The sequence below is a fragment of the Vanacampus margaritifer genome, chromosome 2, assembly GCF_051991255.1.
Source record: "Vanacampus margaritifer isolate UIUO_Vmar chromosome 2, RoL_Vmar_1.0, whole genome shotgun sequence".
Classification (NCBI taxonomy): domain Eukaryota; kingdom Metazoa; phylum Chordata; class Actinopteri; order Syngnathiformes; family Syngnathidae; genus Vanacampus; species Vanacampus margaritifer.
Genome location: NC_135433.1, coordinates 50,983,686 through 51,007,708, shown reverse-complemented (window position 1 = coordinate 51,007,708; position 24,023 = coordinate 50,983,686). Strand labels below are relative to the sequence as shown.

The window sequence follows — 24,023 nt, the reverse complement described above, 5'->3', positions numbered from 1 at the left end:
GTCAGATAAAACCAAGGGTGAACATTCTAGCTATAATTCCAAGAGTGATTGGTTGGTGCACTGCAAACACAACACTGCTCGTCATCACCAAAACAACATAATATCGCCAGTAAAGAATGGTAGTGGCAAGATCATGTTTTGAGCCTGTTTTTTTTTTTCAGCTCAAACCAGAGCCGTCAAGGTGGTGCGAATTATGAGCAGTCCCATAGACTAGTCAGTGTTAGCACAAACCCTTAATGCTAAGGCTAGCAAAAAATGTCCAGAAAAGCCTACTAAAACACCCGAATGTTATTTCGGGTTCATTGGAGGAACTTTACAGTGTGGTAGGTGTATAATGACTCCAATTTAACATGAGTTTGGCAGTTTGGCAGTGACTGCATAATACTGAACACTGCCACAGCCACATTGATTGTGCACTTAACAACCACATTATCTCAATTGTTTTGTTTTGTTTTGTTTTATACCCCTTTTAAAAAGAGTTTTTTTCTTTTATTTGACTTGTGTAGGTTATTGTTTTAATGATAATAATAAAAGTTTTTAAATTGGAATCTTAAATCTTGGTCTCATTCTTTATATCACAGAAAGTCAACATGTTTAGCATTTGGACAGGGGTGCGTGCATAAACTTTATTTATTTATTTTTTATCTACTGTTAGTACAGGAGTCAAATCAAGAGTACTTCACATTTTCCAAAGTCTATTTTACACATTACACACATAGTATTTGTCTTTGTACTTGATTACAGAGTATAAATACTTAAACATGAGAGAGGTACTTTTTTGCACTCTATTTATCATTTAAAATGTTTGTCGCCTGTGAAAGTGTATTTATTTCTATAGTATAACGCATTGCCCAATGCAAGCAGTGCGAATTCTTCTTGTAGAGGTATTGCAAGGTATATGGGCTCTCAAATCCTATTTATTAAATTTATTTTATATATTATGTTGATAAATTGAACAGTTTTTCAACATTTACAATAACAAGTCATTTTAATTATGGGACTGCTGAGCGTGCGAAGCAAGCAGGCACATATTGTTATTCTACCCAGGAAATGGGTTTATTATTTTTTTTATTATGGTTATATTTTATTTGACTTTTTTTCTATTTTTTTTTTTTATTAAAGTCTAAATAATTTAGACAATCTGCGTTATTAATTAAGTGTGTTGTTGTTATTGTCAAATTTAGCCTATTTATTTCAGAGAAGCTGACCCGTAACGTAATCCGTTTCCATAGAAACGCTCTAAATACGGAAGCTCGCTGGGCCGGCTGGAGGTGAGACAGACGCGAAGAGGGGGAGACAGCAGGCAGGAGCACAAGGAAGAGGCCATGGCAGCAGCTTGACTGACGTGGAAAGAAGTGTCCAGAGTCCGCAACTAACTTTGGCAGAGTGTCTGAGGCATCTGTCGCCTCCTCACAAACTAAAGTCGAAGGTTTCACGGGTACCAAAACGAAACACAAAAAAAAAAGCAGAATGAGCCTGGACAAAGCCGAGCTGTGTGATTCACTTCTAACATGGGTAAGTTATACTTAGCCGCGTAGCATTGCTAACTGCTAACAGGTGACATGACAATAGTGGCGATTTAAACTTATGAGCCAATGGGTCATTGTCTACTAAATAACATTGTCATGGGTGTCACCAAGAGTGAAATGATCAAATTAGCCGTCGCGTGGACAGGTGTGAAAATTGCGCGTGCGTAAGCTAGCAACGCTAACCTCTGCGGCTAACTCTCTTTGAACAACCTGTTTACTTTTCCATGTTATCGTTACCTTACTCGGCTGCAGTGTCAGCAAAGAAATATGTCCTTAAAACAGAAGTATGAGGTAAGTTGCCATTCTTGAGTTTAACGTGGTAGTTTTTCCAATCAAAATATACCTGTCTGTTTGTTGCACACGCAATTGTGAGCGACTAAATGAACACGCCAATTAATATCTAAAAACCCTGTCCGAGTATATCAAGTCACATTTTACACAAGAAAAGAAAGACAAGGGTTTGTATAAAACGCAGGTAATATTGAACAAGTGATTCACAGATCAACTGGGGCAGCGTGTTTAATCGTGGTTAACCTTATGGTTCTGAGGTTAGAATCACAACTCCTTCCATATGTGAAGTTATGTTCTCCGTGTGGGTTTCTGCCATTAGGCCGGGTGCACATATAAAGACAGTCGGGTTGTTTTTGTCCCGATTTTTGCCAGTCTACTCTGAACCAAGGACATCAAATGCCTGACATGCATTATGAATTTGTTCCAATAATAGGGTCCTAATTGAGTCTGGGCCAACATTTTAAAATATTTAACGTGTTCAGTATTTACGGCCAAAATCTTTGTGTGTGTGTGTTGAAAGATTAGCTTTATTCTTGTAATCTTTTGCGTGTTCAAATAAATCAAAGATGAGATTCTTGTGGGTCCTTGCAAGGTTGATTTATTACAGAGATCTCTGGTCACACAATTCCATATCACCCAAGCAGTGTCATCCAATATGTGTGTGTGCTCTTTTGCCCACACAGCCTTTTTATTCAAAACAACAGGAAACGCCTCTGTCCTCCCGTGAGGTACAGAATCAGATTACATTCTCCCAGTATACTAGATCGTCCTTGAACTTTTGAAAACCGGATTTCTGACGAACAGGAAGTAGACTACTTAGATAAACAAACGAAACATATTAACTTTCTCATGTCTGGGAAAAGAGTAGAAAAGATAGCAAAAATGTCAAAAGCATTACTCATTAAGTTAACATAATTACACCTACATCAACACATCTATAATGAAATGCAAAACAGGTCAAATGTAAAATAAAACACTAAAAATGTTAACAATGTCAACAGTGTGTACTGCGATGTGACGGAATGTAGCCAATCAAAGAAGTGTTCTGACTGACAAACAAGGAAGTGACAGTAAATAAAAAAAATAAAATAAAATAAAAAAAAATCCTACCCAATTTCCAGCCATCCATTTTTTTCCAACCACTTCTCCTTTCTCACTAGAACTTGGGCATGCATGGGTTCTTGACCAGTGTGGAAGATTGTCTTTATGTATGTCAATTGGGTGCAAATGTGAACGGTTATGTGTCAACTGGGAAAGACTCTCTCTATCTTGCCTGCGACCCAAAGCCCTTTCACACTGCACTTGCTCATTGTGAAAGGGTGGGAACACAGAAGGATGACATCACTCCCCTGGTTGCCAGTGTGCCCATATTTGGAAGTGCTGACATAGCAGCACCAGGAAGTAAAAACCAAGACTTTTGTTGATTGTTTGGACAAGAAGTAGACTGCATCTTGACAAGGTCAATATTTTATTGCTGCACAAGAAAGCCCTGGCTTTTCCCATTTTAAGGAAGAGGAGGATGAGAAGATGAGCAGCAGAAAACAAAAGGAATGGTCAGGTGCAACCTATACTACAGTAATGGCTCAGCGGGTGCTTGGCGAGTTGAATTGAGCGCCAGTTCCGCCAAGACTGCTTCGAGAGTTGTGGCAGCAGTCTTCTTGCAGCCCAGCAACGCTCCGTTCCGTGGCGTCCACCTTCACCACATACACAATAAATGGGTTTGACGACGGCTTGCTGTGTTCTGCTAAATGCAGTGTGAAAAGGGCATAATGAGGTGAAGCGCTATGTAAAATGCGTGGTTCGGTGCTCTTTCACACTATATTGTTGTAAAATTGTGACCTACTTGCTGCTGCGTAAATTAGTTCATTGTGCACCTCAAAACATATGTTGGTACCATCGGAAACCAAAGCCCTGTATTTTTTTTTTTTACATGTCTGACACACTTTTGGGTCCCCAGTCCCCACCTACCTATTGAGAATGATGGTTAATCATTTATTCTGTGACATTAATCAAATGTGTGTCAGTGTTTTAAATGTACAGTATATTGTAACGTTGTCTTGGCACTCCTCTCAGTTGCAGACATTTCAGGTGCCATCATGCAACAACAAGCAAGACCTAACAAGTGGAGTGGCCATCGCACACGTCCTGCACACAATGTAAGGATATCTATATACTGTAGGATATGTATGCATTTTAGCAATTTTTTTTTTTTTGGGGGGGGGGGGGGGTTGTCACACAAATGAGCTTTGAAGGACTGGAACCTACATTGAATATGTTTAGTTTATTGTTGTGCTCCCTTAAAATATTTTCATTGCATTTCTCATTTAACTAACCAGACAGACCATTTACAATGCTGCATTATGTTACATTTCTGGTTCTGTGGTTATGACGTTTCCTCATAATCATCACTGGTATCCCTCATGGCAAAAAGACAAAACACACTTTCAGTCCTTACCAGGTTGAAATCTTTTGGAGATTTGCTGCAGTCCTGCATGACTAAAAACTTTGAACTCCAAATTGTTCACGTGGTTTCTTTTACATGAATTATCGTCTGAATCTGTACTGGCATCATGTAAGAGAGCAGAGATGTGATGTCACTTGCTTTCTCCTGTGCTCTCATCTCATCAGAGACCCGTCTTGGTTTACTGAAACCTGGCTGGGTCGGATCAAAGAGGAGAGCGAGGACAACTGGCGCCTCAAGGCAATTTCAAATTCTTTAGAGCAACACGTTTAGAATTGTTCAAATTGTTAAGCGTGTTCATGTTTTTCTCTTGTAGGTCAGCAACTTGAAAAAGATTCTCAAGAGCATGCTGCAATATTACCATGACGTAAGGGACATTTTACTTTTTATATGCTCATAAATACACACAAAAAGGACCTTCGCTAAGTGCTGACACAAAGTTTGAAGCATACTGTTAATTTCTGTCTTTGCTATTGTGATATATTCTGACCTCCGACAACAGATACTGGGTCACCAGGTGTTGGAAGAACATTTGCCAGATGTGAATCTCATTGGTGAGATGGGGGACGTCACTGAGCTGGGCAAGCTGGTGCAGCTCGTCTTGGGCTGTGCTGTCAGCTGTGAGAAGAAACAAGGTAAGCTCCGGATTTTACAGGGATTTAAAAAGAAACAAAAATAAAATGTCTTTAAAGTGTACGTGCAGCAGTTGGGCACAATATTAGCTAGGTTTCATATCGCATGATTCTTGTTGTAGCAGGCTGAGTGGCTGAATTGAGGACAATTTGCATCTTATGCTTTGTAAAGAACATCTAAATGATCAGGTCACGCAAGCTAAGCTGCTTTGACTTTTTGGCAAACAAAACGGTGCTAGTTTTCTTTTCAGGAGCGTATTTGTGGCTAATCTGTTTTTTGGCTTCAACTTCTCCGATCTCGCTCTCTTTTCTTAAACCCAGAGCAAATCCAGCAGATTATGACACTTGAGGAATCTGTCCAGCATGTCGTCATGACAGCCATTCAGGAGGTAAGTCAGCCACTTGTGATTATCTCTGTAGTTTGCATTAGACATACTTTTAGTCCTTGGTTAATTCACAATCAACAAATCCCTCCTAATCAGAGACAGAACTACATGCCAGCAAGCATTCTGATATTTCACAAATCTCTATCAGACTGTGTGTATATGTTTATCTATCTACATATGGGTATGTATATTTAATGGGCTCCAAAACAAGAGCTTCATAATACGGACTTTACAAAGCTCATAATGTGCAAATTTGACTTGAGGTACAGTGGAACCTCAGTTTTCATCACTAATTCATCAATCAAAAAAAGAAGAAAAAAGTCTGACCAAAACTGAATTGTCCCTAAAATAAAGCAATATTTTGCACAGGAAATAATGTAAATCTACAGTAATTTCTGGACTATAAGGTGCACCTGACTATAAGCCGCGCTAGCTAAATTTGGGGAATACTGGAGTTTGTTACGCATATAAGCCGCACCCGGCTGTAAACTGCAGGTGTTATATGCAGGAAGCGCGCCTCGCTGTTCAACATTCAACAAGGCAACGGTGAGTAATTCTGTGAGAACGTAATTAATTGCAGTGTCCATTCGTCCATGTTAGGTTTGTTTGTTTCCCCCGGCGTCCGCGCATCCTGGTTTCGTCACAGCTGAATATCACGCCCCAAACACAATGCAGCTCTGTGATCGGTGGAAATCAATGGGCTCGGTACAAGATGTATTCTCGGGAGTTTGTGAACTCATAGATACCGCGAGAATTAATCTTGCAGAGCAAGTTTAGTACTTTGGGCCATTGATAAAAAAATTAAAAACTATTAAGAAAAAAAGTGCCATTCCAATATAACTGATGATCACTGGGAAGTGTGTGCATGGCTCGCTATCATCAGCGACTGTTCGGACTACATCCCTGGCTGATTTCATTCAGCACAAGTCCACCCGGTAAAGTAAAGGGAAACATTTGTTACTCTATTTGTATTGTGCAGCATTAATTCATGTACAGTAATTTCTGGACTATAAACCACTACTTTTTTCAAATGCAATCGACCCTGCGGCTAATACAAAGGTGCTTGCTTATCCGTCAGATTACAAGGGGGCGCAGTATAAAGGAAGTGCAAGAGCATCAGGCAAAGCAAAACAAACCAAGTGAGCCCAAATACAGTAGGAGAGACAGCGAGACAATTTGTGCCCTCATTATGGAAAACAAAGTCGCGGGAACCCGGTGCTGTAACATTAAAACACCTGTGCCTTAGCTTGCATGCTGAAAAAGGGTGGGCAACCCTGCACTAGTGTTTCCAATTTTCTTTATCAAGGGGCACTTGGAACTTTTCTTGTCCCTGTGTTGGCGTATTCAGCAGCCGCACTTAATAAGTACAAAAAGCTTTAAAACTGTTTCTGATTAATGTAGGGGTGAAGATGACTCAAGAAAACTCTTAGCATAATAAAGTACCACATACGCATGGGATGCTCTGGGATGAGTTTGGTGCAGACCATTATCAGCTGTAAGAAAACCAAATTCTTGGACAAAACTTTTGCGAAAACCGGATTATATATGAAAACAGAGTTACCACTGTCGTGATATTTTCTTGTTGTTTCTTGTGTGATGTAAACCTTACTTAATTATAGTGTATCAAACTAAGCACAACTTTGTAAGAAATCTTCATGTACGGAATAAGTTGAGCTTTTTGTTGACGTGTGTGGTTTGTATGTAGCTTTTATCAAGAGAGCTCTCATCTGTGCCAGGAAGCCCAGAGACCTATGGAGACTTTGACTACCAGGTGAAACACAAAACAGTTTGTCTCCTCTCTATAAAAAACATAAATTTCCTCCAAATAGCACAAGACGTTAACAGTATCTTTCCTTCTGTGTTTGCAGTCCAGGAAGTATTATTTTCTAAGTGAGGAGGCAGGTGAAAAAGAGGACCTGCGTCAGCGCTGTCAAGACCTGGAACATCAGGTTCGTTTATGAAGTCTTGTTTATACCAAAAAGGCAAACGTCATCAACTGGTCTGCAGCACGGTGTGTTTCAGTGTGAGTGTGTTGGTGCTTGCTGATGCATTCCGGCTCTTATTGATTAGAGCGCCCGTGTTTGTTTTCGTTTGATTGGATGTTGTGTAACCTTGGCTTGCTTTTCCTGCACTCCCGGAGAAGACACTGATTATTGAGCCCTCCACCCCCAACTTACATTGTTGTCAAGTGTTGCATAACTTGAAACTAAAAGTGACACGTTGCCTTTGGATGGATCCGCAACCAACTGAAATTTACGCAGCTTTCAGCCCACCTGTTTGTTTACTTGCATAGCCCACGCTTTAGAGATTAGTCACTTGTTTGGACATTTATTTGCTGTCGGTGGTCCTGTGCTAAAGCATGCAATCTGTCCTTAAAGTGCAGTGTAGGTTCCAAGGATTCCAGCAGGTAAGTGGCCACTCCCCCTTTTTTAATATTGCCTTGCTGGCTTGTCTAACCCAAAAGCACCCGCCTGCCTGCTTGGCCCGACTACATTTTGTAAACACACTGTCCATGACATACTTTTTCTCAAACTAATTTTCCCCTGACTGACCTCGGAACAGTATGCACTCCTTGAAAAGTTATTTTTAATCCATTCATTCACCCTAAAGCTAAAGTTAACAACTTCACCATTCAGACAGTTCCAGCCGCGAACATTTTATACCAGCTGACTAAATCTTGAGGAGTGAGCATGTAAAATAAGAACATAGCATGTGTATATACAATAAGTGGCGACTTTATTTTCTGTGACTTTGTCATGTGCTTGTGTCGTTCCGTTTTTTTTTCTCAAGAATGCTCGTCTTCTGCCTTGATTCTCAATAACGTTCGGTCCCTTTTGGATGCATATTCCAGGATATACGCCTTTCCCTCACAGTGTTCCTCTCACGTCTTTCTTCATTTTTCGCCACAGCTGTCTGTGTCTCAAGAGGAGAAATTGTCGCTACAAACAGAGACCCGTTCCTTGAAGGAGAAGCTGAGCCGCTGCAACTCGCTGGACGTCTCCAGTACTGCCATCACCGGCAAGAAGCTGCTGCTGCTGCAGAGTCAAATGGAGCAACTCCAAGACGAAAACTACAGGTAAAAGCAATACCACTACTTTTGTGTTCAGACAATCAACATGAAGATGAATGTCATGCTAATAGACTTGATGATGTCTTTAAATCCTGTGAATGTTATCATTGTAGTCGAACATAAGAGGTTTTTCCTGGTTACTTTCTAATTTCCCACGTCAGACTGGAGAGCAGTCGAGATGACATGCGGGTGCGTGCGGACACGCTGGAGCGCGAGTTGGCCAACGTGCAGCAACGGAACGAAGATTTGACCAGTCTTGCGCAAGAAGCGCAAGGCCTCAAAGATGAGATGGATATTCTCAGGTAAGACCCACTTTCCTCTTAAGTCCCTTGTCATTCGATTGCGTCCTTCATGCATGTATTATTTTTGAAACCTCAAAGAGACAGTGTGTAGAATGTGCCACCCAGTGGTGAACTAATAGAATGCAACAACCTAGGTTCGAACTACGGTGCCTCGGAGAGGCCACGCTTGACAAGCCTACCACCAATTACTCTGTTTGCTAAGTTCATCTCTTTTGGGTATCTGTAGCAGAAAGATGGCGGCCAAACATGTCAGCCTCCTGTAAGGCACGGCGTGACCTATACAATATAATTATTAGACCTACGATTATATAAAAAATGTACATTGATATGATAAAACATATTTTATTTGCATGTTTTTAAAATTAATAAACATAGAAAAATTGGAAACTTCATGCTGTCCCTACAAAAATGAAAGCCAACATTGCATGATGTGGAAATAGTATATTTATGTAGTGACTGTTCAAAATGTGACACAAAGAAATAAAATGCTACTAAATTTTTTTTCATCAACTGGTTGCACACAATAAAACCATGTTTTAAGGAGATGTATAGTTTACTTTTACAATTTTATTTCAGGCAACCACTCAACGAAATAAAATTGAGTAAATTTAACACACTATTTTTTCCAGAGATTTTAGTTAAAAAAAAAAAAGGGGGGAAATAACTATGGCTAAAATTGAAAAGAAACAAAACAATGAAAATGCTTTAAAAAAAAACTAACAACTACATTTTATGTTTACAAAACTAACTACAATTATAGTGAATGTCTCTTTTGTTTTCGTCTTTGGTAGTTAATGAATGCATGAGCCTTTGGGGGGGATTTTTTTTTTAAAGTTTGTTTTTAATGTGTATTAATTTCTGTATCAACCGAAATAAGGATTTTCAAAAGTGTGTCGCACAGAAGTGATGTCATCTAGCAGCAGCCAATAGAAAAGCACCTCCAAATGGTGTCGCTCCTAGGTGACAATTTTGAATGTTTGACTCTTGGTAACATTACTTTTGTCATTTAATTCAGCCCTAAACGCAATGCTACGTAAGAAGTGCTATGTATAAACAAAAAACCTCTCCACTATATAGACAAAAACTCACTAAAAACTAACTTTAATGAAAATTCCCACACGATAATAACCCTGGACAGACGATATAGACCCTTTGTTAAGGAGGAGTGAATTCATTTTCAGGCTCTAAATGCAGCGTCATTAACAGGCGTCCACCTCAGCTTGTCATGGTGAGCTGTAACTTGGATGTTAGCGGTACAAACAGAAGTAGACTAGAGTCTCATTATTAGCACAAGTGTACATATACAATTAGTCAGCCATCAAGAGCACACAGCACACCTTTGTTTGAGTGCCTACACGCAAATGTTCTCCCCTTTCGCTCTTGTGAAAAACAGGCTTTGGAGAGTTGCTATCAAGCAGGATGTTTGACTATTCAGTATCTCAACTAAATATTGATGATACTTAAGAGAGCAGTTTTCTTTTTTTAAATATTTCTTGAACTTTTTAACTAACGAGTCCTTTGACGTCTGAAATGACGCATGAAAACACAATTGAATGTGGGAAATAGAATCCATGCGAATGCTTAAAGCTCCATTATCATCTTCCACTCACAGAAACAACTCCCACACTGCCCACACACAGACGTCCATTCACCTCCTCACTCTGACATCTGTGTTGATAAAAGACATTTCGTGCATTGATGCCGCTCTGCGTCAGAGCCTTTCCAAAGTCGAGTTGAGTGACGAGCCAATAGGGAGCGATCTCGCACATGTTCATCCCCGTTGAGGCACATATCCTTAGGGATGTGTTGTGCTTATCTGCTGCCCCTCAGGCATTCCTCCGACCGGGTGAATCAGCTGGAAACCCTGGTGGAGACTTACAAGAGGAAGCTGGAAGATTTGGGTGACCTCCGCAGACAGGTGCGCCTCCTGGAGGAGCGCAACACCGTGTACATGCAGCGCACCTGCGAGCTGGAGGAGGAGCTCCGCAGGGCCAACGTCTGTCGTTCTCAGATGGACACGTACAAGAAACAGGCAAGGAGGAGGGAAGAGATGATGAGGAGGAGGAGGCAGAGCCATACTTTTTCGGTCTTGACATCAAAGTGCTATTAAGCACAGTCTGGCCTGTGCTGGTGCTCAGAGGGTTTGTTGCCAACGCAGCCGTTGCTATGCCCTCTGACTTGCAGGCTCATGAGCTTCACACCAAGCACCAGGCCGAGGCCATGAAAGCTGAGAAGTGGCAGTTTGAGTACAAGAACCTTTATGACAAGTATGACGCACTCCAGAAAGAGAAAGAAGTGAGTTGAGTTGATATGCATTGACACCCATGGGAAGGTTTTGGGTTGCCCAAACTCAAATGTTTGTTTTTAGCGCCTGATGACTGAGAGGGACACTCTTCGGGAGACAAATGATGAGCTTAGGTGTGCACAAATCCAGCAGAAGTGTCTCAGTGATGCAGGTAAGCTTAACATTGATGCAACTGAATGACAGTCAGTGCTTGAAGAAATGAATCACTAAAAAAAAAATGCATTCAGTTGAACCATGATTCATTGCATCAACCATCATTGCCAGTGATGCAGCATTGTATTAGGACTCCGCTAATTTTAATGCAATGTTAGTGTTTGAAGAGCCATTCAATAACAAACTTTGAATCAATATACAGAAACTGTCCTTTTCTTTTTTGTAAAGATGCATCAGTTCCATCTGCAATGTAATGTCCCCACAGGAGGTTTGTGCGACAGTGCAGCCGCCGTTGGAAACCTGGCTGCAGAGATCATGCCAACGGAGCTCACGTATGTATTAATGGTGTTGTGCAAAGGCTGGCGGCCTGAGGGCTTATGTTGTGCTAATGTCCCGTTTTGCCATGACTGATGAGGTTTGTCCTTATTTTGATACAAATATGCACCGGTGGCACTATATTTTTTATATAATTGCAGATTATTTATTCTAATTTATTTTGGCCAAAGTTTATTTTTAGCTCTTGAGACCAACGCTTGGTCGGATGTACCCCCCATATGGACAAAAATATTGAGACAATCCTCTGAAAGCGTTAATTAGCAATTTTTAAACGAAAAAAAACCAACTTATCGGGTTTTTCCAACCAGTGGAGGAACATGAGGAATTTGATGTTTGAATAAATCAACTGTCTCTGCTTCCATTTTGTGCCTCTAATTTGATGTACATGTAAAAACAATCACTCAGAAACAAACGTCGCGAATTTATCACACTCCTGCAGCCTCACACACAAAAAAAACAACCTTCAAACATTTATTATTATAGTACCAATGTATCATCACATATATGATGCCTTTTTGGGATAACAAGTTAGTGTGAGGTGCACGGATGTACACAGAAACTCCAATTTGCACATTATTTTGTATGCATTTTATTGTTTGTTTTTTCCTCCCCCTCTCAAATATGTTTAACTTATAGAAGGGGTCAAACCTATAAAGAAAAGTTAGTTTTTTTGTTACATGGTCACTTCAGTGCACATCTTGGACATTTGTTTTATGTCCAAGAGTGTAGCAGGAGTGCAGATCTGTGATGCATTAAAGGGGGGGAATAAATGTCAAAACAGCATCTCATCAACTTCATTGACCCCCTGCTTCCCCTGTCTTGTCATGATGTGGTTTCCAGGGAGACAGTGGTGCGCTTACAGAGTGAGAACAAGATGCTGTGTGTCCAGGAGGAAACCTACCGGCAGAAAGTGGTGGAGGCGCAGGCTGAGCTGGAGGAGGCTCAGCGCAGCAAGAATGCTCTGGAAACCCAAAACAGGTCGGTGGCGCAAGAATAACTAGACTCCTACCCGCTGGGTGCCGCCATATTGTGTGTTGCTTGACATTAAGATGCTTGTTTGGCGCATGGTAGGAGTGATATCTGCCCAAATGTCAACTCACCCTCTGGACTGTGTGCTCAGCTGAGCTGTGTGGGCCGGACTGGAGGACAGACAGCAGAAAGCCAGATTGTCTCTTGTCTGTTTGTGTGTGCGTGCGTGTTTATTTGCCTGCGGGCATGTGGACATGTGGGTGGACTGCGTGCGTGCGTGTGCAGGCCGGCAACACCAGGCCCAGGGTGTGGGAAGCATCTTCAGTAACGGGAGGGGAGTGAGCATGCTCAGTAGAGCGCAGCGCCGCATGGCCCGGCAGCGCACAGATGCACGAGGATCAACACTTCTCGCTACTTATCTTCCTCCCACTCGTTTAACTTTAGCGTTTCATCCCTCCTTCTTCTCTGCTGGCTCTTCTACAGACCTGCCATTGTTGTTGTCCCCGCAGGCTGCAGCAGCAGCAGATCTCCGAGCTGCGGTCTCAGGTTGAGGAGCTCCAGAAAGCACTTCAAGAGCAGGACAGCAAGACGGAGGATGTAAGTGTTTGTTTCTCCACCTTGCACTTATCATCACTCGCACATTGGCAAAAACGGATACAATACATGATGGACCATAATTGGCAACATAAGTGGGTGGACAAAATGGACGGATTTCAAATAAGTATCATGTTATGATTGCAATCAGCAATCAAAAGGCTTTTAAAAGTTGTAACAGATTTGTTTTTCGAAGTTGAATCATTTTTAAATAAATGGAAACATATTTTTTAATAGTATGGCAATAGTTTTCACCCACGCTGCCCCAAATAGTGAAAATCTTTGAGTAATTGCTATAGACTCCACAAGATCTCAAAGTGCTACATTAAAATCCTAAGCTAATGTCAAAATAGTTCTTTGGCACCGAGATGCTACAAGATATTTATTCAAAAATGCCTATAAAATGTAGGATGGATTAAAAATGTAATATATATATATCTTAATGAATTTTATCGTGATCATAAATAAAACAATTACAGGAAAAAGTGACCAGTCATTGTGGGCTGTTGTACAGTGACCAACTGGGCTTCACCTTAAATAGTGATAATTTGTGAATAAGTGAACCGCCTCCTAAAAGGTGTTTGTGATAGCACAGCACTTAAAACTGAGAGAATCAAAGGTATCAACACCATGCATCAAGTATGTACTCAACCCTCAATCCATTTTACGCGAATGACTGTTCAATAGTAAAATAATTTGATAGAAACAAACCACCGACACACATCAATACTTTTAGCTAGCATACAAACATAAATATCACGCTTGCACAAACTGACGTGACATGATAACATCACACATGGGGAAACTAATATGTACACTGATACGTTACATAAATACTATGGAGTTGTTAAAGGAACTATTTTGCCAAGATGGCCCTTTTTTTGTCAGAAATGTTCTTTAAAAAAAATAAAAAATCAAGATTGATACTATATTGCATTTCCAAATTATCAATTTGTTTGGGAGAAATCAGTAAATAATTATTCTGGATACAACCTGTCTAAAACAACACTGACCAGTAGAGGGAGATAGAACGGGAAGCCTGGTGGGTTGCTTTTCAGTGCCCTGGATTTCTTAGATGAGAATGAAAAACATCACATTTAATATCCAAAAACGGTGATCAATCAGCACCAAAATGTATGTGGAAATCACTATTTATTTATTTATGTGGGGTTATATTTACATAAAGACCTATTCCTTAAAGCCATCTAACCTAAAAAAATTAAATAAAATTCTTAACACATAAATAAAATGAACCAAAATTTGGTTCCCTATTGGAAGTGTGATATTGAAGTCATTTTTGAATATATATATTTTTTTACTTGCGACCACTCAAAATGTTCAGTGGCATCAGACCTATCAATACATAATTTGTATTTGTTTTTTTATGCCTTCTATGGACAATAAAAGCAATATTGTCCTGAGAGCAAAACTAACTATCATCTGGTGTATTATGGCTTTTATGACTCTAAAGCCCCCCCCAAAAAAAAAATCTGTTTCTTTTGATGCCCCAGTGAAGGGATAAATTGGGTAATTGCGGGAAATGCAATATAACAAACACCACATGAAAAATTATGATTTACAATGGGGATAAATGGGCCAACATTTTGAAATTTTTACTCATGTGTACTATAAAAAAATGTTTCCCACATATAATAATTACAATAATAATTTTGAAATTTTTGGACGTTGCCATTTTAAACTTCAATAAGTTTTGTTCAATTTGGTGCAATTTCAGCTGTCAGTGATTTTTTTGTTTTTCATATGCTTTATACTGTATTTGATATTAATAAAAAGCAAAAAATGGGACACTTTCCTTACGAGGGTTGTGCCAATGTTGAGTCCATTCAACGGTCCCTTTTGACATTTGCACAAGAAGACTTAATTATATTGAGCACTTTATAAGCATGAGAAAAATGATTGCTTGGTGAGAATTGCAGTATTTGTTCTACTTTGCCACATTGTGTGTGCGTGTGGGAATTGAAGCCAAGTTTGCTGATTCACCGTTAACGCCTGCCCGTCTCCTGTCTGTCTGTCTGTCTTGTCGCTACCCGCCTGCCCCACCGAACAACCGTGCCAAAATCAGGCTATCGTAAGTACGGCCCACCCTCTGTCCAAATGGCCTGTAATTTAACTCTCACAGATTTTACTTTGAGTGTGTTTGTGTGTGCTGTAATCTGTAACAATAGAGGAAGTTTTAGATTTTAATCATTTTTTTCCTCGTTTCCTTTCTTTAGTCGTCCTTATTGAAGAAGAAGCTGGAAGAACATTTGTAAGCCCTCCCATTTAGTGTTTCTATTCAGTTGTCGAAACCAAATTCTCACGTGACCTTTCATTCCAGGGAGAAGCTCCATGAAGCTCACACTGACCTGCAAAAGAAAAGAGAAGTCATTGATGACCTGGAGCCCAAGGTGGACAGCAACAGTTGAGTCTTTTTTTCTTTTTTTTTGTGTGAAAGTTTTCCATCCTTGAACCGCTTCATGCGGAGATGGCACAGAAAATGTCGGCTTCTCTCTCAGTGGCAAAGAAGATCGATGAACTCCAGGAGATCCTGCGCAAGAAGGACGAGGACATGAAACAGATGGAGGCGCGATACAAGCGCTACGTGGACAAGGCACGAACGGTCCGTCACTTTGACAGGAACTGAGCTTTCACCCATAAGCTCATTCTATGAAAACCTGCGCTTGATTGTGTTGTAGGTGGTCAAGACGCTGGATCCCAAGCAGCAGCCGCTGACTGTGACTCCTGACCTTCAGGCCTTGAAGAACCAGCTGACGGAAAAAGAAAGAAAAATCCATTACCTGGAGGTACGCAGTTTTACACTTCCACATTAGCATGCTGACTTTTTTTTCATAACTGTCAGCATTTCAATGAAGTTTTCCATCTGCTCACGTCGCTCAGCGTGATTATGAGAAGAGCCGATCCAGACATGACCAGGAGGAGAAACTCATCATTAGCGCTTGGTACAACATGGTAAGAAGACCTTCCAATCTCATTGCGTATTCTTTGTACTTTCAACGTCATGTGGAAAACGGACTAATGGATTCAGCGTCTGTTCCTCGCAGGGGATGGCCTTGCATCAGAGAGTGGCGGGCGAGCGGCTGAGCTCGCCCAACCAGTCCATGTCCTTCCTGGCTCAGCAGAGGCTGGCCACCAACGCCAGGAGAGGCCTCACTCGGCCCCAGCCAAGATGAGACATGAAAGCAAGCAAGCCCTCGTTGCCTTTTGCTGCTTTACTGCGCATGCGCCCCCTGGTGGCCTAACATGGGACTGTCATGACGTCCAGAGGCGTGACTGTTGTATGTATTGTAGCAGTTTACTCGTGTCGGAAAAAGCTGTAAGTGGAGCCCAGGGACATTGGCGCTTGAGGTAAAAAATAACAAAATCTGTCTCACCTTTTAAGGTGACTTTTAATTGAGGTTTTGTTTTTTGAGAACTGTACAGTGGCTTTTTTTTATTTTGCCTTTTTAAAATGTATTTTAGGTCACTCTTAATTGAGTTAGTGTTGTCAGAATTGTAGTTCAGGTTTGGGGAGGTTGAGAGGATTTCTTAAGAGGTCCATTGAAATCATGCTGCCCACTTGTGGAACTGAGGAAGAATAGAAATGTGGCCTTGGACCATCCGTTGCAAGCTACACTGGAATACCTCCTTTTATACACTGTACAACCACTTGAAATTTTCTCTTCCTACTCCCCCCCCCCCTTTCTTTTTTCATGTGAATGGGCTTTAGCTGCACGAGAGTATACGTCCTATCTTTAGACTTGTTTTCACTTAAAAAATATTCTCCTACGAACTCTCGCATGACCAGCCAAAGCACTTTCCCAGAGCTGTGGGTTTGTGGAGTGCCTTTACAAATATGCCAAATCCATCCTGCGTGGTTAAAAATGAAGTACGGGCGTATTTGCAGTGTGCTAACATTATTTGAGTCCTTCCCTTTGTTGTATTTTCTGTAGATGTTGGTTGAATTGCATGTCCCACTGCATGTTTGTTTTCATTTATTTGCATGTCATTCTGTGACTTTTTCCTCCTCTCCATTCTAAGCAGGGTAATGGTTGTTAGTCAAATCGAAATGCACTCACCACTTTAAATTGTACACAAATGTGAATGTAGGCTTTTGAAGGCCTCCTAATGCATCACAAATACACAATGTGATCGACATGTCGCGCAACACTAAAGGCTTTTTTTTTTTAAGTTGAATTTAACTACTAACTGTGGAGTTTGTCTGTTCACAAGAAACCAGCAAACTTACAGCCTTCAATAGATGGCACTTTTATCATCACTGCTTATTTTCTACAGAGGAGCCCGTTTGAGCGTGTGATGATGAAAATACACTACATCTCATGTCAAAGCTGCTGCTTACTGTCTTGTCCTGCATATCCCTGTCAACATATGCTGTTGTCTCTACTGACCAAAAATTGTGTGCACATGTTCTTGCGGTTCATCATTACGTTTGTATGTTTGGTGTTTGCTGCCCAATTGCTGGGATGACTTCGTTGAAATTGGTCATATAGGTGATGGCATACTGTACTTCACGCAGGGATCCAGCAAGTTAAACATTTTGTAGGCTTTGTTCTTTCTACTTTTGCACTACAAATAAATGGGAGCTTAAGATAAAAGATGGTGTTTTGTTTTTAATTACAGTGATGAATTAATACTAATGTTCATGTTAAATCAGACCCCTGGATAAATCCTTAAGGTGTGTTGAAAAGTTCCAGGACTGGTGTCACGAAAGACATTTCAAATGATGAGGGTTGGTGCATTTGCTTCCCTGTGAAAACACACCTTTTAACTATGCCATAAGCATCTGACAGTTCCTGGCTGAGAGGAACATCCCCATGCTGACTAAACTGACCTGGAGGAGCAGAGACTGCGTAGGAGAGGGAAGTCTGGGCTGGCCAAAGAGGGGCCACCATCAATAACGAGTGACCCTCCAGAAGGACCATCTGAAGGGTCAGATGAATGAGGGGGAGAAGTGGGAAGGCATACAGAAGGTCCCTCGGCCAGGGGTGTGCCAGAGCATCCTGTCCTAGTGGGCTGCTCCGTTCCCTCAGGGAAAACCAGAGGGGACAGTGAGTGGACTCCTTGGAGGCAAAAAGATCTACCGTCGCCTTTCCGAAGCGATTCCAAATGGCGTTTACCACCTCCGAGTGGAGACTCCAATCCCCCTGAGGTGGACGATGGCGAGAGAGGGAGTCCGCCGATTGATTGACAATGCCCGGGTGAAACATGGCCCTCAGGCTGGCAAGATGGGGGGCGGGGCCGTCTGTGAAGACTTCGTGAGGCCCTTAACAACTCTCGTCCCACCCTGATGATAGCGGGTTGAGCCGGAAGCGGAGCAGCCACGTTGCAATGGACGCCACGATAGCAGGCCCAGTGGCACAAGTGCTGTCAGGGACGTTAACTTGCCCAGTAGACGTAGAAAAAGGACATAAGGTAGCACCTCATTGGCACGGAAGAGAGAGAAGAGGCGTAACACATCGTCGACCCTCTGTGGGGATGGTCGAGCAGTCATGGAGGCGGTGTCCAATGAAACTCCGATGAACAGAGTCCGCTGAGCGGGAACAAGAGAGGACTTCTCCATGTTGACCTTGAGTCCAAGTCGTGACACATGCTGAAGAAGCTTGGACGTGTCTCAGATTGCCTGGCCCCTGGACGGTGCGCATATCAGCCAGTCCTCCAAGTAGGGGAGCACCTTCACGCCCCTCGATTGCAGGGGAGCAAGTGCCGCCTTCACTACACGTGTGAACACTCTGGGAGAGAGTGACAGTCCGAATGGGAGTACTCTGAACTGCCGATGGCGACCCCTGTAGGCAAAGCGGAGAAATTTCCTGTCCTGATCAGCAATAGGGGCGTGGAAGTAAGTGTCCTTCAAATCGATTAACATTCCCCTTGAGTGATCGTCCCCAACACGGCTGACATAGTCAGCATGCGGAAGGGCAACACCTTGAGGTAAGGGTTGAGACCTCTCAGATCCAAGATGGGGCGTAATTCTCCTGTTGTTGTTTTTTTGTTATGAGGAAGTAGGGGGAGTAGAATCCCCCTGGATGAGCCAAGGGATTCACTGCTTTGATAGTGGATTTGGTGAGGGTGGTCGCTACTTCTTGATCTAGAGTCTGCGCCATTTCCGGGTCTGTTGGAAAAATTGTATAATAAGCTCTCACATAAATAAGCATTTTACTATTTGCTGCAATTGAATGCTACACCCACACCGACACACCAGATGCATGTTTTTTTTTTATCATTGTGAGTTTAGTAACACCTTTTGTTCCGCCTTCTAAACTTGTGAACAAATGTGCAGAGCAAGAAGGTGGAGGCAGGAAGTTCTTTGGTGCTGAGGTCATCCACTTTCCTCCTTTCTGCAGAAAGACAAACTTGGGTGTGGTAATTAATTCTTGTCTCACGGAGTTGCATCATTTTAGGAAGATTTTAATGTAGCCCTGACAGGGTCGCTGATGACAGTCTCTCTGACCCGGCTGGAGAGAGGGGGCCGGCGTCGGAACTGAATCCTGTACCCATGAGACAAGGTTGTCAGCACCCATGGGTCCGAGGCGAGGGCAGTCCAGTAATGGAGCTGGCGACAGGGAAAGTAACTGACTGCCAGCCCATCGAGCTCAATCCCTGGCCCTCCAAAATTCAGAGGTCCGGGAGGAACGGGGCGTGGCGTGTGAAGCTCGGGGCTGACCACGCCCTCGGCCAGAGGGACGAACGTCACAGAAGTCCGTGACATGTCCCTGCGAGGGCGACGAGGCCTTACATGACAGAGGGGCGGCCGGGAGAGCAGCTTCGCTAGAGTTTGACGGAGCATAGGGCCTGGCAAGGCGAGCGAATTTACGCCTCGCGTCATCAGCACGCACTGTGCGCTCCAGCCGGCCCGTCGCTGCAGAACTAAACACATGACTCGGTACCACAGGGAGGGGACGCAGTTCTTTCCGGGAGGGCTCACGCAAGGGAGACAGCCAACCAGACCTGACGGCGCGCCTGGATGAGCAAAGACATACTACGGCCATGCTCCCTCGAAAGGAGGGATAAATCCCTCAGTGCCATGTTACAGAACGCTGTAGCCTCATCCACTACGTTGTCTCAAAGCTGCGGAGAGAGCCAGTAGGATGTGCGTTGGCCAAGTGTGCTACCACCGTTGTCGCGTTGTAAGATTTAATGACTAGTTCGTCCATCAAGCGCCACTGAGGGCTAGGGCACCTCACAGCCTCCCTAAGGGCTTCCTCCGGGGAGACGAGACGATGAGTGAGGCTACAGAATAGTCAACATTAGGCCTAAGGTCCAAACCAATAGGATTAAGACACCGCATGTTTGCCAGAGCAGCGGGAGGGACAAAATAGAACTCCAAATCCAGACATCCATGGGTTGATAAATTTGATTTTTATTGATCATTTTTGTGTGATTTTTCTTTTTTGGTCAGTTCATTCAACTATGTGAAGAAGTATTTAACATAAGTATTTATTTCGACACACCTACTACATACCACATGTAGGGGTGTTAAAAAAAAATTGATTTGGCAATATATTGCGATATTACAGCGCACAATTCTCATATCGATTCAATATGCAGCCGAATCGATTTTTTTAAAGATCTATTTTTGATGGAAATATTCAACAAAATGTCTTAGTTAGAGTTAGGGTTCACACTTTAAGCATGGAAGAATGTTATATTAATGGAACATTAAGCCTTAAAATTTGATGTGTTTGTTTGTTAAATAAGGGCAGCACCCTGTCTGACTGGTTAGCACGTCCGCCTCCCAGTGCAGAGGACGTGAGATCGAGTCTGGGCTTCGGCCTTCCTGGGTGGAGTTGGCATGTTCTCCCCGTGCTTGCGTGGGTTTTCTCTGGGTGCTCCGGTTTCCTCCCACATTTCAAAGACATGCATGGCAGGTTAATTGAACACTCTAAATTGTCCTTAGGTGTGATTGTGAGTGTGATGGTTGTTTGTCCCTGTGATTGGCTGGCAACCAGTTCAGGGTGTACCCCGTCTACTACCCGAAGCCAGCTGAGATAGGCTCCAGCACCCCTCGCAACCCTTGTGAGGACAAGCGGTTAAGAAAATGGATGGATGGATGTTTGTTAAATACGGTGGACCACAATTTATAAGCCTGAAGTACAATTTCATTCAAATCTTACAGTGTACATGTACACGTTTATTGATTAGTATTTTCTAAATCTGAGTTTAAAGAAATCACAATAATTCACTTATAGATTCGTATTGGGATTAATCAGTATCGAATCGTGACCAATGAATCGTGATACAGAAACGCAAACTTCTAGGCAATTCACACCCCTATACCACATAATCTCAACATGTGTATTAATAAAATAGCATGTGTACATATATGGAAACAAAAGATGTGTTTACTTAATGCATTAAATCAGGGGTGCTCAAGTTCGGTCCTCGAGAGCCACTATCCAGCCTGATTTCCATGTTTCCCTCCTGCAGCACAGCTGAATCTAATGATCAGCTAATTAGCAGGCTTTGCAGAAGCCTGATAACGATCCTGATTATGAATTAGGTGTGTTAGTGGAGAGAAACATGGAAAACAGGCTGGATAGGGGCTCTCGTGGACCGAACTTGAGCACACCTGCATTAAAAAAATTGGGTGATTAAATTATAACTAAACTTAGAAAATGTTAATATATATATATAGTGCTGTTTTCTCTTTTTAAGCGGTTCGTAAGAGATGGAGATGATTTTTAATATGTTATATTGTACATACATATTTGAACGTTGTTTTTTATTTTCCCCCTTCTATACTTGGAATAGCTTGACGTATCTATTTTAAACATCTAATGTGGTCATAGAGCACGACATTTGTCCGTTTTATAAACTGTACATGTTGCACAAAGCTTGCCTAAGCCATCTTTTAAAATTTTCTGGAAACGGCGAACTCCATTTGCCTTGTTTCAACCTCTGCTGGATGGTTGAGAAAATACACAGCAAAAGAAAAAACAATTTATTAGCACGTCTATTTGTATTTTTGATTGATATGTGACTTCCTATACAGCAGTTGGAGCCGCCCACACGACGTGACGTCACGGGGTAGCTAAACATGGCCGACGGCGAGCGATGGGCTTGGTGAAAAGCTAGCCCAAAACATTGGTCCACTTCACAAATTCTGCAGGTTTGGACGCGGGGATTTAACACTTGCGGTGTCTAACATCCAATTTTGTCGACGTATAGACGTCACCAACCGAAATAGGTGGTAGTTTGTCCGAAAGCAGAGTGAACCAGACGGCGTTAGCAACATTAGCATTGGAACCAACTGCTGCTTTGGGGTTTTATCTCCAAATAAGCGCTATCCAACTGACGTCGCGGGTTGTTTTGACAGATTTTTTTAGGGGAAGTGATACGTTGGTTTTGTCAAGAGACCCCATTGAGCTAAACTACACAACAGAGCCATATAAAGCGGAATAGCCCGTCGTCTAACTGGAGGTCCCGGTCAACTGCTGAACACTTGAGACTCCGCCGCAGTCCGTAAACATGGAACAAAGGCGCAGACACGGAAAGTCGCACGCCACCGACGGCGGGAGCAGCAGCAGCAGTAGCTGCAGCGGCGGAGACTCGGACGGCGGCAGCCCCGCGTCCCCGTCCGAGGACCACGCGTCCTCCCAGAGCCAACAAGGCCCGTCGTCCTCGGGCAACGCGTTCGCCAACGACGGCAGCTTCATGGAGATGTTCAAGAAGAAGATGGAGGCGGAGATGAGGAAAAAGACGCAGGGGGCAGATGGAGAGCAAGGACATGCCAAGCCCCCTCCAGTCACCAGCTTTGTAAGGGGTTTAGCAGATAGCACATCCAAATTGACAACCTTAGGCCAATTGATAAATACTGTGTACACCACTCACAATCAGTTAGGGTGACATTTCACAATGAACGAAAAGAGCACCTTCACAGGTGAACTTGTTTAAACTTTTGAATGCATACGTTCTGTCTTAACATTTTGTGAGTGGTGTATCGTAAACACTATTAGATGGGTTGAGTTGGGAGATGTTTTCCACAGATGAGGCTGGTGCTTGGGCAGCAGACTAAATGTAGACCTGCTCTGGTGTAGTCTCCTTCGTTGCCAAGGCAAGGCCTCCTATAACGGTGTCAGTCTTCTATGCCCTAACCCAGGTGGGGAAGCGCAGAGGCGGTGTGTTCCTTAAGACCGGCATGGTTGCCAAGAAGCAGAAACAGGACACAGAGGTAAGGGGGAGCGGAGGGTCATCCACGGTGTGAAACTGATTTGACGTGTTGTGTTGTCTCTCCTGCAGACTACGCCCGGCAAGAGTGACGCTTGGTCAAAGTACATGGCGGAGGTGAAAAAGTACAAAGCGCACCAGTGTGGCGATGACGATAAGACCAGGCCGCTGGTCAAGTAGACGTGGATCCACAGAAGAAAGAGACCCTCGTCTTTCTTCTATCTTACTTTTCCCTTTTTCATTTTTTTTTCTTGATGCTGTTCATTTTCCTCAACATTGCTTTGAAAACTTTGCATACATGATTGATCATTTAGTTATTTTGGTTTGTTAAAGGATTGATAAAAATCTACACTGCCTGTTCATTGTGGTGTGGTGTCATGTTTACTTTTCTGGGGGCCCACATTTTGGTGCAACAAATGCAACTTAGTTAGAATAGAAGGGAAAAATATTTAAATCTATATTAGAAGTTCACTGTGATCATGCTCCCTTCTGTCCAAAACACTTGCAATCTCACAAGCAAATAAATTGAGCTTAATGTTGAACCTTAGCACACGTTATTACAATGAGTTACACTTTTGTCTGTAATTTGACCTGAAACAGGAATACAAAATCATTTGACCTAAATGTAAGGCTTTTTTCTCTCTCCAAATGAGCCAACATTTCCCATAACACAAAAATTGCTTTTAAATGATTTAGAAATGGCATTAAAAAACTCAAGAAATTTCTTTAAAACACAATTGCCACTCACTCGCAAAATCAATTAGAAGGGGGACAAAATAATTTATATGTGCATGTACATTGTATATGCACATA

General features: G+C 42.4%; 2 protein-coding genes across 6 annotated transcripts; both read left to right on the top strand.

The window, feature by feature from the left end:
- Positions 1-1,261: 1,261 nt before the first annotated feature.
- hook2 (hook microtubule-tethering protein 2) lies at positions 1,262-17,641 on the top strand. 5 transcript variants are annotated; one of them, XM_077556817.1, is made up of 22 exons: positions 1,262-1,515; positions 3,894-3,976; positions 4,449-4,521; positions 4,598-4,648; positions 4,784-4,916; positions 5,235-5,302; positions 7,005-7,070; positions 7,168-7,248; positions 8,209-8,375; positions 8,531-8,671; positions 10,502-10,703; positions 10,856-10,966; positions 11,040-11,127; positions 11,395-11,461; positions 12,306-12,443; positions 12,944-13,031; positions 15,263-15,297; positions 15,367-15,449; positions 15,545-15,639; positions 15,725-15,832; positions 15,927-15,998; positions 16,091-17,641. In XM_077556817.1, exons 1-22 carry the CDS (start codon positions 1,471-1,473, stop codon positions 16,217-16,219), a joined length of 2,124 nt encoding a protein of 707 aa, XP_077412943.1. In that variant the 5' UTR covers positions 1,262-1,470; the 3' UTR covers positions 16,220-17,641. The 5 variants fall into 5 exon arrangements, 4 of the variants coding, with proteins under 4 accessions (XP_077412943.1, XP_077412942.1, XP_077412946.1 ...); XM_077556816.1 differs by having other exon boundaries at positions 15,545-15,648; XM_077556818.1 differs by lacking the exon at positions 1,262-1,515 and adding an exon at positions 1,673-1,820 and having other exon boundaries at positions 15,545-15,648.
- A 4,386-nt stretch (positions 17,642-22,027) lies between these two features.
- trir (telomerase RNA component interacting RNase) lies at positions 22,028-23,572 on the top strand. The gene is made up of 3 exons (XM_077559536.1): positions 22,028-22,799; positions 23,143-23,214; positions 23,283-23,572. Exons 1-3 carry the CDS (start codon positions 22,512-22,514, stop codon positions 23,388-23,390), a joined length of 468 nt encoding a protein of 155 aa, XP_077415662.1. The 5' UTR covers positions 22,028-22,511; the 3' UTR covers positions 23,391-23,572.
- The last annotated feature ends 451 nt before the right edge of the window (positions 23,573-24,023 follow it).

What these genes read in the sequence shown, in the direction of transcription:
- trir (XM_077559536.1), top strand. Translation starts at nt 22,512, where the DNA reads ATGGAACAAAGGCGCAGACACGGAAAGTCGCACGCCACCGACGGCGGG. An exon ending in CCCCTCCAGTCACCAGCTTT is followed by an intron (nt 22,800 to 23,142) that starts GTAAGGGGTTTA and finishes GCCCTAACCCAG; the next exon opens with GTGGGGAAGCGCAGAGGCGG. An exon ending in AGCAGAAACAGGACACAGAG is followed by an intron (nt 23,215 to 23,282) that starts GTAAGGGGGAGC and finishes TCTCTCCTGCAG; the next exon opens with ACTACGCCCGGCAAGAGTGA.
- hook2 (XM_077556816.1), top strand. Translation starts at nt 1,471, where the DNA reads ATGAGCCTGGACAAAGCCGAGCTGTGTGATTCACTTCTAACATGG. An exon ending in AGGACAGCAAGACGGAGGAT is followed by an intron (nt 13,032 to 15,262) that starts GTAAGTGTTTGT and finishes TCCTTTCTTTAG; the next exon opens with TCGTCCTTATTGAAGAAGAA. An exon ending in AAGAAGCTGGAAGAACATTT is followed by an intron (nt 15,298 to 15,366) that starts GTAAGCCCTCCC and finishes CTTTCATTCCAG; the next exon opens with GGAGAAGCTCCATGAAGCTC.